Source organism: Sprattus sprattus (assembly GCF_963457725.1).
Source record: "Sprattus sprattus genome assembly, chromosome: 16".
NCBI classification, from domain to species: domain Eukaryota; kingdom Metazoa; phylum Chordata; class Actinopteri; order Clupeiformes; family Clupeidae; genus Sprattus; species Sprattus sprattus.
Window position 1 is genome coordinate 7,982,906 of NC_137914.1, and position 16,040 is coordinate 7,998,945.

The window sequence follows — 16,040 nt, forward strand, 5'->3', positions numbered from 1 at the left end:
GCATTGGAAATGATTTGTGAAACATGCTTTTGTCTGAAAATGCATGCCGACTTTGTTGTGTTTCAATGCCACTCTGGTAGCAGACATTTATCTTGGTCATGAAAATGCACTTGAAGTTGAAACACATTAGGGGCTGATGATTTAAACACAACGGGATGTAGGATGTAAAAATTCAGTTTACTCCAGAAAACTTGCCTTGATGTAATGTCACCTGCTTTAATGAGTCACACAAACCCATCTTTCTGATTTTTCTGGGCCTCCTGTTCTATCATGAGCCTGGCTCTTGTATCCATGACTTGTTAAGGTATGAGCTGTGCGGGAGGTGGAAAAAAACAGAGGCCGGTGGTGTTTCCTCAGACCTGTGCTGAGAGGGGCCTCCACTAGCGCTGAGAGAGGCCGGCCTCAGCCGTCTGACTCAGGCCTCTCCCCTTAAAATATCCCACAGCTGTGAGGGGCTAACAGTGCTGAGCACACACTGCAAAAAATGCTTTTCTAACCTAGTGTTACTACTCTTATATTGAGATGAAAAATCTAGTTGGTCTTGTTTCTAGCTAAATTGTGCTTACCTAGTGCTTTCTTGGTAAGGTTATTGTTACCTATTTCAAGCAAATATTACTTATTTTAAGAAATCTTAACAAGCCAAATTTGCTTAACGCACTGGCAGCCAAATTTGCTTGTTTTAAGCAAAATCCTGCTTAAATATGTAATTATTTGTCTTAAATCTAGAGGGGCATTTTTTGCAGTGCACGGCCTCACACGCAACATGGAGGCTGAGCGACAAAATCACAGCATTTGTGTTGGAAAGATTATGTTTAACCATTATCACAGTGAAACTGATTCTATTTGATGAAGAGACGGTAGGAAGCCATTTTGGTAGGTAGAAAGAAAAAGAGAAAGAAGGACAGAACAAAGAACAAAAAGTGTAAAAAAAAAAAAAAAAAAAAAAAAGAAGGAAAAGCACAAATGAATGTATCACCCAAACAAACAAACTAACACTTAGAAATGATAAACAAACAGAACCTTTGAACTGGAGACATGTTACAAGGGAGAGTGGGAGACACAGAGGTAGAGAGGTGGGTGGGGATTTCCCTGCTCAGCTGTGAAGCCTGTCAACCATAATCTTTTTCCAGGGCCACAGTCACAGCCCGGCTTTTCGAGAGAGCACGACTGGCACAGGGATGTCTACAGGCACAGAGCTCCATCTAGCCCAGCTATCGTAAGTGCTCAATTGAGAATATAGGCCGAAGGTCAAAATATTGCATCTTTTTAGATTAAAAATGTATTCGTATTACAGTAAGGCTTGCAGTCATCATATGCATGTTGTACGCATAGCCCTGCATGTGCTTTTTATGTCGTTATGTTGTTATGACTGTTTCTGCTGTCCCAGAGCTGTTATGTAGGCATTATTTATTTAGCAGGAGGCTTGGACCAAAAAAGGCATTGTGTAGATAGTCCTACAGGTACAAGCCATTCAGATCGTGCTGCTTGTGACCTATAAATGACAAAATAAAGACCCGAATGTGAAGACTACTTTCAAAAGAGAATGCAAGTTAATCTGGGGCTTGCTGCACCATTCTGCCAAAGTTAATTTAATGCACAAGAAGTCTGTCTCAGCTAGTCAGCTACTGGTGAAGATTAATGATCAAGAACAAAGTCCTAGCTACAGTGTTAGGTCATATATAGTTGTCTCCGAAAATATTGTGATTCATTAGATAAAAACGCATAGATAAAATGTTATGAGTGATTTGGGTCCAACCTTCAGATAGAAAGTTCTTTTGACAAGTGTAATTTTCCTTACCTAATCTGAAATTAAGTGACAGAACTGAATGTAACAGAAGTTTAGCTGGAAGCAATCCGAATGAAAGTAATCTGAATAACAATGAAAGCAATGGCTTATGTAGGCTCGAACTAGTAATAACTGTAACTGCCTACATTCTAATTATACTGTGGTGTAGAGGGAACAGGTTTGCAGGTCAGGGCTTCTGCTGTGCCTCTGGCTGGCCTGCAGTGCCTGCTGCCTCTGCTCTGTGGGAAACTGGGGAATGTCTATAAGTAGTCCTGCCCCGAGTGCTCTTAATAACTCCACACTTCTGACGTGGCCCCACACACCCATCTTTCTTTTACTGGAGAGAGCCCGAGCATAAAAGCACTGTTACTGTGGCAGATGTTGTGTGAACACCCAGAATAACCCCACAGTAATTCACAAGTTGTCAACATGACGGTGATTTGTGTGTTTATGGTCAGTGTCTGTTGCCAACAATTTTTTCTAGATCGTCATCTATTACGTAACGAACAACAGTGTTAAACTTAGTGTGTGTAAGCAACAGCTTAGGAAGCAGCAGCAGCAGCGACGGCGGCAGCTTCCCCTTTAAGTCATCTGTATGTGTGTGTCCGATGCAGAGCTCGGGCTGAGAAGATTCCGGCGCTTGCTGAGCTGAATCATCTGGGGCATCTGGAGCCGAGGAGTCTTGAGGATCAGGAGGATCCCAGCGAGTACTGCTATGGTGTGCCCCTCCCCTGTGTGCATGCCTGTCATCTCCACACCAGAGTACACACACTATCTGTCAATATGACTCAGATTACTACTTGCTTATTATGTATTCTAGGTACCCTTTTATATTTAGACTACCTTTACATAGTATATGTGACTAATTCCCATAGATGTGTATCAGCATGACTCATACGTTATGGATGGTTGATCAGCTAAATGCCTGAACAGCCCATAAACTATTACTATTATTATTATTATAATATTATTACATTATATTATTATTTTAGCGTTGTTCTCTAGAAATGTTGCAGTGAAGGATTTCAGACGACTGGAGATATATGATTTTTGTGTAAATCCATCTAGGTGGTTATCACCCAGTACAAGTGGGAGACATTTTCAACAAAAGATATCAAGTGGTGTCCAAACTGGGTTGGGGCTTTTTCTCTACCGTTTGGCTCTGCCGTGATCTCAGGTACTACATTCTTTATTCCGAGCGTGACCTGTGCGTAGGTGTGCAGGAGCGCAGACTTATTGCATATGGCTGTGTTTGTGACGCTCAGGTTGGGGAGGTGTGTTGCAGTGAAAGTACTGAAGAGTGGCACAGGCTTCACTCAAGCCGGTGAGGACGAACTCACCCTGCTACGCTGCGTGAGTCTTCCTCTCCCTCTCTCTCTCTCTCTCTCCCTCTCTCTCTCTCTCTCTCTCTCTCTCTCTGTCTCTCTCTCTCTCTCTCTCTCTCTCTCTCTCTGTCTCTCTCTCTCTCTCTCACTCTCTCTCTCTCATAGTGGTTGTCTTTGCTTTGTTGATTTGTGTTTATTTTATTGTGTCTCTGCCATGTTTTTTATTTCCATATGTAGATAACATAGTTTGAAGTCCTGATAAATGTGCAGGTGTATTAACTTTGTATTTATTTATTACATTATTTATAAATAAATTGTATTTATTATTAATTTTTCCCTGTCTCTCTATCTCTCTAATGTGCTCCTTTCTTTTCATTTGATAGGCCAGTGGTCCCACAGCTCGTCACCCTCACAGCAGGCACATTGTTCAGCTATTGGACGAGTTTAAGGTGGCAGGGAAGAATGGAATCCGTATCCTCAAGACTTGATCTCACTTTGCACTATTTGACGACTTGTGGCTACTATGGTCCCAGTTTGTATTACTTGAACCTTAATCTAATGTTAAGATATCTGCCTTGTACTGGAATTACTGGGGCCAGACCTTCGTTGTTGGCAAGTATGTATGGGGAACCCTGGTCTCTCCTTCACCTGTGTCAAACGGCTCATCAAACAGGTAAGGGCAGAAACCCTGTTGCTTTTTCTCCTAGCCTAAGCCCCCTCCACAGAGAGTGGAGTAAGCAAATGTCTCTATGCAGGTTCTTGAGGGTCTGGACTACCTGCACACACACTGTAAAATCATCCACACGGACATCAAGCCTGAGAACATCCTGTTGTGCTTGGAGCCGCAGTCCCGTGTGCGCACTGCAGAGGGCGCATCACACAGTTTTCTGGGCTATGTGGCTCCTGTGGAGAATAGCACAGGTATTCAGTCAAAACGCATAATAAAGAAAAAATGTAAGCAGTCACAGATTTCTGCCATGTTGTATTGTTGAATTACATGAAAGTGGTCTTATATCACATGACAAATGTATGTTGTTTTGTTTGTTTTCCACAGAGACAAGGAAATTCAACTTAGACAAAATCACAGTGAAGATAGCAGACTTAGGAAGTTCTTGTTGGGTGGTAAGAAGCCCTCACCACAGTCAAACAGTATAGATTTGCATTCAAATTAATTGGCATTACGAAGCTTTGTAATCACATTTGTGCTGGAAATGATATTCTTTTTTCAGTACAAGCACTTCTGCGAGGAGATCCAGACCCGACAGTACCGCTCTCTGGAGGTTCTGCTTGGTTGTGACTACGGCCCTCCAGCTGACATCTGGAGCGTGGCCTGCATGGTAGGCCTTGGTGTCAGTACCTTGTGCAGATGTTAAAAACATGATTTACACATTTGCTTTAACTTTAAAATGAATCTTCTTTTGTTTTAGGCTTTTGAGCTTGTAACTGGTGACGCACTGTTTGAGCCCAAACCAGGCAAGGGCTTTTCACTGGAGGAAGGTAAAGCATATGAAGTGAATCCTCTTTTAATTCTGACAGGTTGTACTGGAATGGGTATTGGGATATGTAAAGTATTGAGAATTTGACAATTTATTGACAGTGGAATTTTGTTGCATTTGGTCTAGATCATATTGCTCACATCATTGAACTTCTAGGCAAGATTCCCCCCGCAATTGCACTATCTGGAAAATATTCCTTTGAGTACTTCAACCGCAGGGGTGAGCTTTCATGACTTTGATGATACTTTTACAATGCCAACTGTGATACAATTTCACCCCAGTTGCATGGTACTGTCACCCAAAAGATCAGGGCCTCGTTTCCCGAACGCGCACTTAGCCTAAAAAGCACTTGAAATCGTTCGTAAGAGGAATCCTACGTTGCAGACGGGTTTCCCGACGCGGCACTTAGCTTAAGTGTACCTTTCGTTGAGAAGAATTCTACGTGTGGTCAGGACCAGTAGTAACTTCACACTTAGCGATGCAATCCACCAGGGGCATTGTTCGGCCTATTATAGAAGAAATCCAAAGGATGTTTCTGTGTATAGCACATCATGAGAATGTCATTGTTTCACCTGCCTATTCCCATCAAAATAGAAATAATTAAGCAATATAGCACGAGTGGGAGTGGGGTAGGTAAGGGATAATCCCATGTTGTTGCCTACGCCACTCGGCCGCACTCCCACGAGTGCTATATTGCTTTTATAAAACAATTCTACCGTCAACAAATTAACATTTCAACACGAAGTTATTGATTAAAAATGGTTTATTTCGCCATTGTTTCTCCGCACAAAAAATAGTTCCATTGTCAACGTCTTGGTTTGGAATTTAAAAAACTTTGAATTAATTATGACTGGAGATGGCGTTACTATCCCCGCCCCCGAATTCAGTGCACAGTGCACGTTCGATGCACGCATTGGCTAGCTAATTTCACAGCAATTAACGTAAACAGGTTAACGTGACGTAAACAGCTCCTAAGAGATACTTAAGAACTCGTGCACGTTGCGCTCGTGCACCTGACTTTAAGTTGATGGTTGGGAAACGCACGTAAATAGAAAGTGTTACTTAGTCTACGATGTCGCGAAAATCCACGTAGGCCGTTAAGATGCGTCGTTATCGGGAAACGAGGCCCTGAAAAGTAAAGTTTCAAGAGTATAGATAAGATGGGCCAATCCGCCCTGGCCTAACACACAGGTTTATGGTTATTTTATATCAATGGTTATGATGTTCCTTCTCCATACAATACAGCATTTTTTATTACTATGGATTCCATTGTTCAGTAGGCGTGAAAGTGAAGGGGTTTTTGTACTTAAATAGGGTATTTAAGTTGTGTGTGTGTGTGTGTGTGTGTGTGTTGTGTGTGTGTGTGTGTGTGTGTGTGTGTGTGTGTGTGTGTGTGTGTGTGTGTGTGTGTGTGTGTGTGTAGGTGACCTGCATCGGATTGCTGTTCTGCGGCCGTGGAGCTTGTACGAGGTGCTGGTGGAGAAATACCACGTCCCGCTAAGGGAGGCTTGTCTCTTTGCTGACTTTCTGCGGCACATGTTAGACTTCCTGCCAGAGAGACGGGCCACTGCAGCTCAGTGTCTCAAACATCCTTGGCTCAGTCTGGCACAGGACCCACTGGCTCACAGCACCGCACACTGAGACTTCCTGCACCCCCTCCCCCCTCCTCCCCCCCTGGCATATGGAGACCTGCACACAGTATTATTTCATTTGGCATTAATGAGTGAGCTGCAAAACTGTTTGCTGTATTTTCTCAAGTTTTAAACTTGAATTTTGAATTGCACATTTTCATGAAAGATTAGTGTGTGTGTGTATGTGTGTGTGTGTGTGTGTGTGTGTGTGTGTGTGTGTGTGTGTGTGTGTGTGTGTGTGTGTGTGTGTGTGTGTGTGTGTGTGTGTGTGTGTGTGTGTGTGTGTGTGTGTGTGTGTGTCTGTATGGTTGTGGGTCCCTCTGTCTGTCTGTCTGTCTGTCTGTCTGTGTGGGTGTACGTGAGTGTGTGCATGTATGACTGAAATAACTAAGAATTCCTCAGGGTTGATGTAAATAGAGTAACTGAGTGAATCATCATAGTGTAGCCTAGAGTTGTTGTTTTCTTACCGCCCAACTGCCACCTCTTTGCTGTGTTTATATACTTTTATGTTCAATGGTGCTCCCTTTAACGAAGGTGCTAATCTAAATAAGTGTGTACCGTTACTCTTACATTCACTCCAGTCTACTGCACATATACTTTATGTGAATGCTGTTTCAATAAAATCAAAATTCACAATGAGTCGTGTTCAAAATAGCATTGTTTATCCACACATGAATATTCTGCTTCTTAGCTAGTTGGAATGTGGTTTTCTTATTGATATTTAAGGTTGGGGTTAAGGTTGTTCAAAGCGACATACTAAACATTAGAAAAAAAAACATTACACACAACAAAGTATCAATTTGAAGTACAAATTTTAAATCCCTACTTAAAATAATCAATACAAAATGCTTACAAATGTTCTTAATGGTGTCGGTGTAAACTCCACAACAAACCTCAGTCCCAAACCCAATAGTACCTCTGGATCAAATGATCAAAACAGCCATCTTTACAGACTTCACGGACTCAGATTTCAACTATATTCAAATTCATTGTCAATACTGCACTGTACTGGTCAATGAGCCTTAATGACCAGTAATGATGAAACGTCCGAGGAACAGATTTAAAGACATTAAGCTTAAATTCCTTTTACCAATGACAATGCAACAACTGAGAATGAAATTATCACCATAGTATTACATTTATTTCGTATTATTTAATTTTTATAAATAATATTTAAAAAATTCACCAAATCATATTATTTCATAAATATTTTGTCAAATTTGTGAACATGTCAGAGAGACCATGTTAATTCTCAATTGACAAGTGATGATACTGAGCAAAATATTTCATTTCAGGTGGAAGTATGATGCATGCACTATTTGTACATCTAATCTCACGCTTTGTACTTGCTGTCCATTAAAGCCACACTTTCCCTACTCGTTGTCATGTGCTGAGAATTTACTTCCTGTCTGACACTAATTTGCTGAGCATCAAAATATAACTTTGGTATAACCCACATAAATGCAACATAAGGGTAAATATAAAGGCAATACACATTGTTGCTCTTGATGACTGACTGACTGACTGACTGATGACCACTAGAATGTCCAAATCCATCAGCCGATCCAGCTGTAGGCCCGACATTCCATCTCAGGATTGTCACGGTAAACAACCCGGTAGCCACATTCTGTCGGGATCCGCTCACATTTGTTTGGCCAGGAGGTGGGTTTCTTAGGTCTAGTGGAGAGAATGACAGACAGCTCTTGAATACACAACACTCTTGACCAGACAGTTCTATAGCTTTTTGATAAGATGTCGGACCGTTTCCAGATGGATCTATGCCAGTAAGACAGTTACACTGGTGCCTGTGACTACTGTGACCAAGAAGTGTATGTATATATTGTATGCATATAACGTATATATGAAGAGTTTACACTATCCATGAATGCAGAGACAAATGTGTGGTATGCAGACATACAATGAGTAGTTGTTGCCTGTTGATCTTTTTTACTCACGGGTAGCAAAAGAAACCCAAATGATGGCAGTAGCACTTGTCACAGGCTTTGGAGAAGGTCTCCCCTGGTTTAAAGTACTGATCTTTGTATGTGCAGATACCTGTCAGTGCAAAAAGATCGAAACAACAAAGATGCTAATTAGAATAAGAGGATCATTTTTACTATACAGACTTAGGAATATATAAAGATAAGGTGAAATATGAATTATAACAGAAACAAGACTTTATAATAAAAATAATTATAACAGAAACAAGAGTTGAGGTTAAAGACCAGGAAAGGACTGTTGTTCAAATAAACTCCCATTCCAAATAATTCTAATACATTTAAGTAAGAAATGTAGCCAAATATTTGCGAAAAGCAGAGTTGAACATTTAACCCCTCCTCCCACCCCCACTTCCTAGGGGTGAGGTTGTGCCCCTGCTTTGTTGAAGTCCAGTGCAGACAGAACATCTCATCAGTATAACATCCCAATACTAATTTAGTTAGAATTCATTAAGTCTGGCATGGAGACAGCATTACCAAGGCCAGGCTCAATGTCAGGCACATCAATTCTGCTAGTTTGATTAGTGCATTGATTAAAACTAAACCAGTCTATAAATCAATTGATTATTCTACAGAAGAGGACCCTAAATGCATAGGATAATTATAGATTTCCCATTGCTACACACACTGGTGAAAAGTTGTGTACAAGATTAGCAGCCTACGCTGATACCAATGCACTGGTGTCCCTCGCTGATTTGTCGAGGCAACGTAGAGCAGTGGAATAAAAGTTCTGTTAAAGACACCTGTCTGTGCAAGACATCCCAAAACCTGCTGAGCAAGAGTGTATGGTCTATGGGGACGGAGAGGGAATCTACAGTACTGTGTGTTGGTGGCCTGAAAGCTGGGTTTGCTTGCTTGCAGTACTATTACTTCCCTGTCCTGTCAATCGGTACACTGCTTAGCCTTTCACATGAACACACATGTCTATACCAGGTTTGAGTGCAGTGATGATACAGGTGCAGCAAAACTAAAGAGTCTTACCTGACTTGTGATAGACAGATGCCTGGGTCAGCCCACAGGCCCCCAGCAGTAGGAGAAAGGCAGATGTCTTCCGAAACAGATGGACTGACCGCCGTTCGGAAGCTGGCTCCATACTGATGTAAAAACAAACGTAGGTCTAAGTTGGTTCTGACAGCCTTAAAAAAGCAAATGAATGGACTTTCTGTCGCTAACTCACTCACTTGGAGCACGGGTTACAGAGAGGCTCAGTTTTGTTTTAAAACAGTAGTTCACCACTGAGAGTACTCTTCGAGCAGAAGTATTTATACTCCCGTCAACCTGCATGTAAGAGGTGGAGGGAGAAGGTCTAGGAGACAGAAGAGGAACAGGGAGGAGGGGGGGAGGCCCTTCCGCCACGCCATTTCTCTTTACGTCTGTCAGCCGTTTTTTGTTTAGGAGCAGTCAGGTTCTGGGCAGAGGGACAGAGCGTCCCTATAAATATTAGGATTTTCCCTTGCGGTGCGTCTGGCATCCTATGTCTGGGTCTGCGGGCAGTATGTTGGGGCAAGTGAGTAGGTGTTGGAGAAGCGTGAGGAGGTCAGTCTGGAACACTGCCCTTCCTGGGGCACTGCGCTGAGTGTTTGATTGTCAGTTTAGTGGCGAGAAGGCCAGGTCTTGACACAAGTGTGCACACACACACACACACACACACACACGCACACACACACACACACACACACACACACACACACACACACACACACACACACACACACACACACACACACACACACACACACACACACACACACACACACACACACACAGACGGTCATACACAGACACACAGACACACACGGACACAACACATCACACCAATGCCAGTTGTATCCTCATCAATAAGTCTGGACTAAAATGTACCCAAGTTCCGTGGAATCCATTCCAAATGAGATATGTTTAATTGCTAGGAGGAATGTTGTTGACAAAAAGTTGTGACTTAATGAAGAGTATAAGTGGGGAGGCACCTGGTTAAATGGAATCAGTACTAAAGCCCCTGCTGTTTCTAATATAATCAACACGCCAATGCCATCACACTTCTGAACTTCACTGTGGAACACATAATTTCTGCCATAAGCCAAAAAAAACACTTGGGTTTATACATTAGCCATAAAGACAAATAAAAGTTTACACCACAGATAATAACAAAAGGCCTTTGCTTTGCTACATTGCTAAGTACAGAGTTCCATACTGAATAATGACAGCACATGGATTCATTGTATTTTCTTAGGATTGGGAATAGAGATAGAATTAAGACTGTGTCACAGGAATGCATAACGTCAGTTTTAATTGTTATCCTCTTAAAGTAAGTGAATCTCTAGTTAGTTATAGGACTGTTCAGTCTATGAAACTACTTTATCTAAAGGAACAGTTGAAAATGATGTCATTCTTATTTCTCATCCCACTCTTGCTCTTCTCCAGGTTCTGTCCCCCTGCCCAACAATAAGATTCCGGTGTTGAATACTTGAAATGGACAGTGGAAATTCTCACACTACTCCCATGGGTACAACATGATGGAATTTTTAAACAAAGCATGAAACATATTTCTGGATTTCTTTATTTTTTTTAGTTCTGTGGGCTACATTCCGAATACAGGTTAAAAATGTCCTCCATCTGATTTTTCTCCTAAAATGGGAAAGATCTGTTTTATGACAGTGTGAATGGCAAAAGTCTTAATAACTTGCTTCAGTAACTTCAAACTTAAGTTCTGATTTGGGACACTTCTTTACACATCTGACAATAGTGACAGTAGCAACCTCTGAAAATCTACACCAGAATTCATGTGCCTTGGGCTGGATTTTTTTTAGAAGATGTATTTATGGCCTTTATTTGGATAGGACAGTGAAGTATTTTGGACAGGAAATGAGGAGGAGTGAAGAGGTGGGGAGAGGTTCGGGAAACAACAGCAGGCCGGAATTGAACCAGTGTCCCCTCTGGCATGGCAGCATGGAAATGGGGGGCTTATTGGTTCACACTGCATTGCCCCCTTTGGGCTGGATTTGTAAAAGATCTGATTTAAAGTTGGTTTCTACAAAACATGAAGGACAGCTGTGGCTAGATGGCAGCTGAGAGTGTGGGTATGCATGGAATCATCTGAGCCAACTTGAGGGAACTTAGGAACACTCCCCTCTCTTTGAAAGAACATCTAAAGAACATCTAAAGTGTCCCAACAAGGCCTCATTAAGGTGCTGACCCTCTCAAACGCCCATGTCCTCCATGACATGTTCATAACTTAGCCGTAGCGTTCTCTACACATCAACAGTGTAACATTAGAGCTGATTACACCTAATGCTGCCATTGCAGTTTCCCCTGGAGTTCATTCGCTGATCGAAATGGATCAGTTTAGAATAGTGAATTCCACGAAGGACACACTGACACACTGACACATTAATTTAAGCCGACCAATAATGGCCTGGATCTGAGCAGTAAATAACCTAGTAACTAGCGCTCCAGTATGTCTGTGTTATACAGAGCAGGAAAACAGGCAGCACTTTCATGAGGAGCTCTGTAGAAGTCCTGTTTTTTGTTACCACCATTTTGGGACAATGTAGTTTTAGTGAATTTTCTTGCTAAATCATTTGGTTAGACCAGTTTTACTTTGTATAAGATCATCTTATCAGTCTCAGCAGTTCAGGCCAGTGGTCAACACATTGCCCTGTAGCACAGAAGATTCATAAATATATCTGCAAAATATCCATTTCGCACAATGTTGTGTAAAGCAGAATCACACCATTCAGGTGGGCCCTGAGTCATAAAAATGGGGTTTACTGGCCTCATCAAATGAGATGGAAAGTATCTAAACAGAACTGAATACAAGGAAGAAAGTGAGATACTTGGCATTGTCATTTTGTTTATGTTATATTTGTGAGAGATAAATAATACAAATGAAAACTGGACCATACATCTGAATACATCTAATCAGGGATAAGTATTTCAGTATGTTTTATTTCATCAGTGCATGTTTGTGCCATTTTTGACTGTGAATGAATGTGCTGTAATTCCAATGAATAATAATACAGTTTTATGACAACACTTTTCATTCATGAATACTTAGTTCATAATTTTTCTTTAAAATAATGCTGTAGAAAATATGTCCTTATCAGTTATACTGATTTTACATAACTGACTAAAACAATTCCCATGTCAAAATTGTAGACATCAATAACGTCCATCCATTAGAAATACCAGGAACTAGGCAAAAAGGGCACAATCCACAGAAAAGGATACATACAAAAGAGTTAGACAGGTGGGATATGTTACAGGAACCCATTGTGTATTATACACAGTTGTACCCTATAAGGTATAGTCGCTGATGACAACCTATACAAGTCAGGCTATACAACTGCTGTGTACTCATTGTCCACTATGTCTGATATCTAATTTGAGTATTATCCATGTTTTGTCTTGTTTTTGCTTCTCTATTCCTTATTTGAATCCGTTCCATGTTGAGTTTATAAAAGTTCAAATTGGAGCAATGTCTCGGGACGGAAATAGGCCATAGATGGTGGCAACATGGCTCAGGAAGCAGCAAGCAAGAAGGCTTTCTGTCTTTAACGGCGTTAATGACCACAACCTCCACAGAAAGAGTGTTCATCCATTCAGATGCCACTCACAGCTGAGGATCATGGCACTAGTTAAAGCAGCGTTGCAAACTTGATTAGGCCTTCAGGTGATCTCCAGTCACCCATGCTAATGCTCCTGAGGCACCAGTTACACTGACGCTTCCAAGAAAGGTGTTCATGTGTCCATCCGGCACTTTGTAGGTTTTCGAAGCATTTCATTTTCAAGTTACAGTACATAATTTTACACACAGGAATCACCCACATATGAATTATACATGTTCTAAGAGAACAGTGCCAGGTTTAGATATCAATTTACTTTAACCAATTCGGAAAGAAACAGAACAAAATGTATCAACGCATTCATCCAAAGGCATCACAGGAAGGGATATTACATTTTCAAGTGTTGAGGTGGACATAGAGCTGTCAAATTAGTTAATGGAGTTATGTTGAATTGATAAACTAGGTTAAAACAAAACATTTTCCCAGTCCTGCAAGACAATCCCAATATTTATGTATAATATATCCATTTTGTTATGGAAGAAATGGCTTTATTTGTCAAACGTATTGGGACGTCATATTCACCTTCTCCTGCTTTTGTTGTGCTGCTTAACCTGCTTAGTTCTTTAGAGGGTGTCCGGGGGCTGTTATTCTAGGGTCTAACTGCACAAGCAATGTAGTAAGAAATAAACAAACATCTGCAGAAGTGAGTGAAATCAATCACATTATACACACAACTGAACAGCATACAGTGGTAAACTTGGGGGCTTACACTGATACTATTTTGTAAATGACCAAAGAAGTCAAATAGTTTGAAGATTATAACCTCTTAGATCAAACTGGGTTACATTGTAGAGTTTAGTGCAGCAGTTGATCCTGAAATATACATAATTACAAAATCTATTATTATACAAAATCTATACCATAACTGTAAAGAACTGTTCAAATTCCATAAACAAAGCAAGCTTTATTTCCTTTCAGTTTTGCTTTCAAAAACGTTCCACGGCCATACTGATATGTAACATATTTGGCTAAATGAGAGGGTGTCATCGTCTTGGTACCACATCCGTTCAACACCGGGCACTTTGAGTGTTGATAATTAATTTAGTAAAACCATGACGTTTGGAAAGAGAGTGATATTCACCACAACATCCAAACTATTTTTGAACCAAACTTCTTTAATACTTCTAAAAAAAATGTCTAATTCTACTTGTTTGTAAACTTTAATTCATCACAATACAATCATACACCAACAAAATGAATGTTAATGGTAACACACACATATAAGGTATGGTGAGTGGTGTATGGTAGCCATTTTCTTTTAAAACATTATTTTTTTTACACTACATATGAATAGAAAACCAAATAATAAGGGAAAGACTAAAATAGGATGATTAAATGATTCCTTTCGAAAGCCAATGGAAAATTCAGAGTACTGATTTTTGAACACACTCTGATGTCAACCGTACATAATAACTCCTAACTAGACAGAAGACCTAAATAAACCTCACACTTTTTGTGATGTTGTTTCCGCAACCCAGATGAGACATCACCTGCCTGAGATGGAGGACGAGGCCCACAGTGCATCAACCAAGCACAGTGTGAGTGGGTCTCTGGGACAGAAGGTCACAGCTACCTCAAAGGTCATTCAGTGAGGGGCCAGTTGCTCTGGACTCTCAGTTGAATGCTACAAAGGTCAGTCCCCAAAGCCTGAGTTAAAATGCAGCATACAGGGCGTGCCTCGTTTCAGACCACATCACCACACTAGTAACACAGCAGATCACCTCACCTGGCTAATATAAAATTGGACAGAGCCACACAATTAGGCGTTTTAATCTTTGTATGCTTGCTATATCTACTGTTGCTATACCTTATCTGTTTGATGCTAGGTTTCGGATGACCTCCATTGTGACCTTTCACCTCCGATGCCATCCAATCCGAGAGAATCTGGCTGCTCTTGGGCGAATCAGAAAGCTGAACTGTTCTGCTTGATGAGTTCTGTGTGATGGTGATGTTAAAATGGTGATTCATTCCAGACTTTTACAGATATGCTTAGAAGTAGTGATGTGGAGCCAGATGTATATTACAATACTGGAGTTGCAATATTCAGAAGTATATTACAATGTACAGTACATCTGAATATCAATAGACATATATTAGACATATATGACAATATACATCCGGAGATAACAATGTAGCAGTTAGATTTAAATGTAGGAATGATCGATAAGTGAAGAGCATCCTTAACAACCCTAACACCTTGTGAAGGTGGTGTTCGAAGAAACGGTGCCGATTTGAAAATAAACAGCAAAGGCAATTTGTATGAACGGGTTTCAGGGCAAAAGTCAGAGTTTCCCCCATTGATTCTCAAAAGCATTCAAGCACAGTTTCCACTAATGTTCTCCATACTGACACACCTGGCCCTGGGTGACTAACCTCCTATGGGCAGATATTTAATTCAGCCACTGCTCAGACAGACACCTTCCTTGGCTCAGGACAAAACCTCCTTAATGAGGTATAGGTTTTATAAGGTATGGTGAATTCAACTCCTCCGGTCAGATCAAATAATTACAAGCCATTTGGCAACTGGTTTGAAATGTCCTTGCAAAGGACTTTCATTTGAAGGACATTTGGCAAAAGAAATGACAATGAAACTAAACTTAGCCTGACGCCATATGGCTTAAAGTTAGGCTATACAATGAATAATACAGCACATGCAATGTCAAACAGTCCTCAACTCACATCTGAAAGCCAGCAGGCAGTTAAACGACACTCAATGAAAAGGACAGTTCTTGTCAAAAGTTCCTCAGAATCTCATCCAATGGTGGAATCTGACATTTCAAAAGAGATACAAAAAGTAGTCTACATGTAGAAAATGTTTTTTTGTTCAATATGCACAACATAAACATGTGTTGAGAACTTGAGAGACATTAGAATGCAATCAGTGCTTGTCACAGTTTGGAAGCATGGAAACATGAATTAGGGATGAATATACTTTCCCAGAGGTCTTGAGTTTACAAAGTTTCAGTGAGTAGTCATACTCCATAAATATATACAGTTCATACAGTTATCCAATCAGTTTCAAACTTGATGACATTTACAATGCGCAAGACTGACATCCTTTTAAAAAATATAACAAATTCAATGTACAAACAGATTGTGGTACATATAGCCTCCCCATTAAGCCACATGTTGGATTTTAGGTGGATCACTAGGAGGACTTGGAAGTGTTTGCCTCTGGGGACACCT

At 40.8% G+C, this 16,040-nt stretch overlaps 1 protein-coding gene across 1 annotated transcript; it reads left to right on the forward strand.

Moving 5' to 3' along the window:
* Positions 1-1,152: 1,152 nt before the first annotated feature.
* On the forward strand, positions 1,153-6,813 carry LOC308376914 (SRSF protein kinase 3). The gene is made up of 12 exons (XM_080853407.1): positions 1,153-1,216; positions 2,401-2,504; positions 2,855-2,963; positions 3,052-3,139; positions 3,495-3,582; positions 3,678-3,784; positions 3,867-4,032; positions 4,166-4,233; positions 4,341-4,448; positions 4,539-4,608; positions 4,734-4,826; positions 6,031-6,813. The coding sequence occupies exons 1-12, from the start codon at positions 1,179-1,181 to the stop codon at positions 6,246-6,248; spliced, it is 1,257 nt and encodes a 418-aa protein (XP_080709533.1). The 5' UTR covers positions 1,153-1,178; the 3' UTR covers positions 6,249-6,813.
* Positions 6,814-16,040: the final 9,227 nt, after the last annotated feature.

Coding starts and splice junctions, on each gene's coding strand:
- LOC308376914 (XM_080853407.1), top strand. CDS start 1,179: ATGTCTACAGGCACAGAGCTCCATCTAGCCCAGCTATC. Junction 3,785..3,866: donor TCAAACGGCTCATCAAACAG/GTAAGGGCAGAA, acceptor GTCTCTATGCAG/GTTCTTGAGGGTCTGGACTA. Junction 4,234..4,340: donor TAGGAAGTTCTTGTTGGGTG/GTAAGAAGCCCT, acceptor TTCTTTTTTCAG/TACAAGCACTTCTGCGAGGA.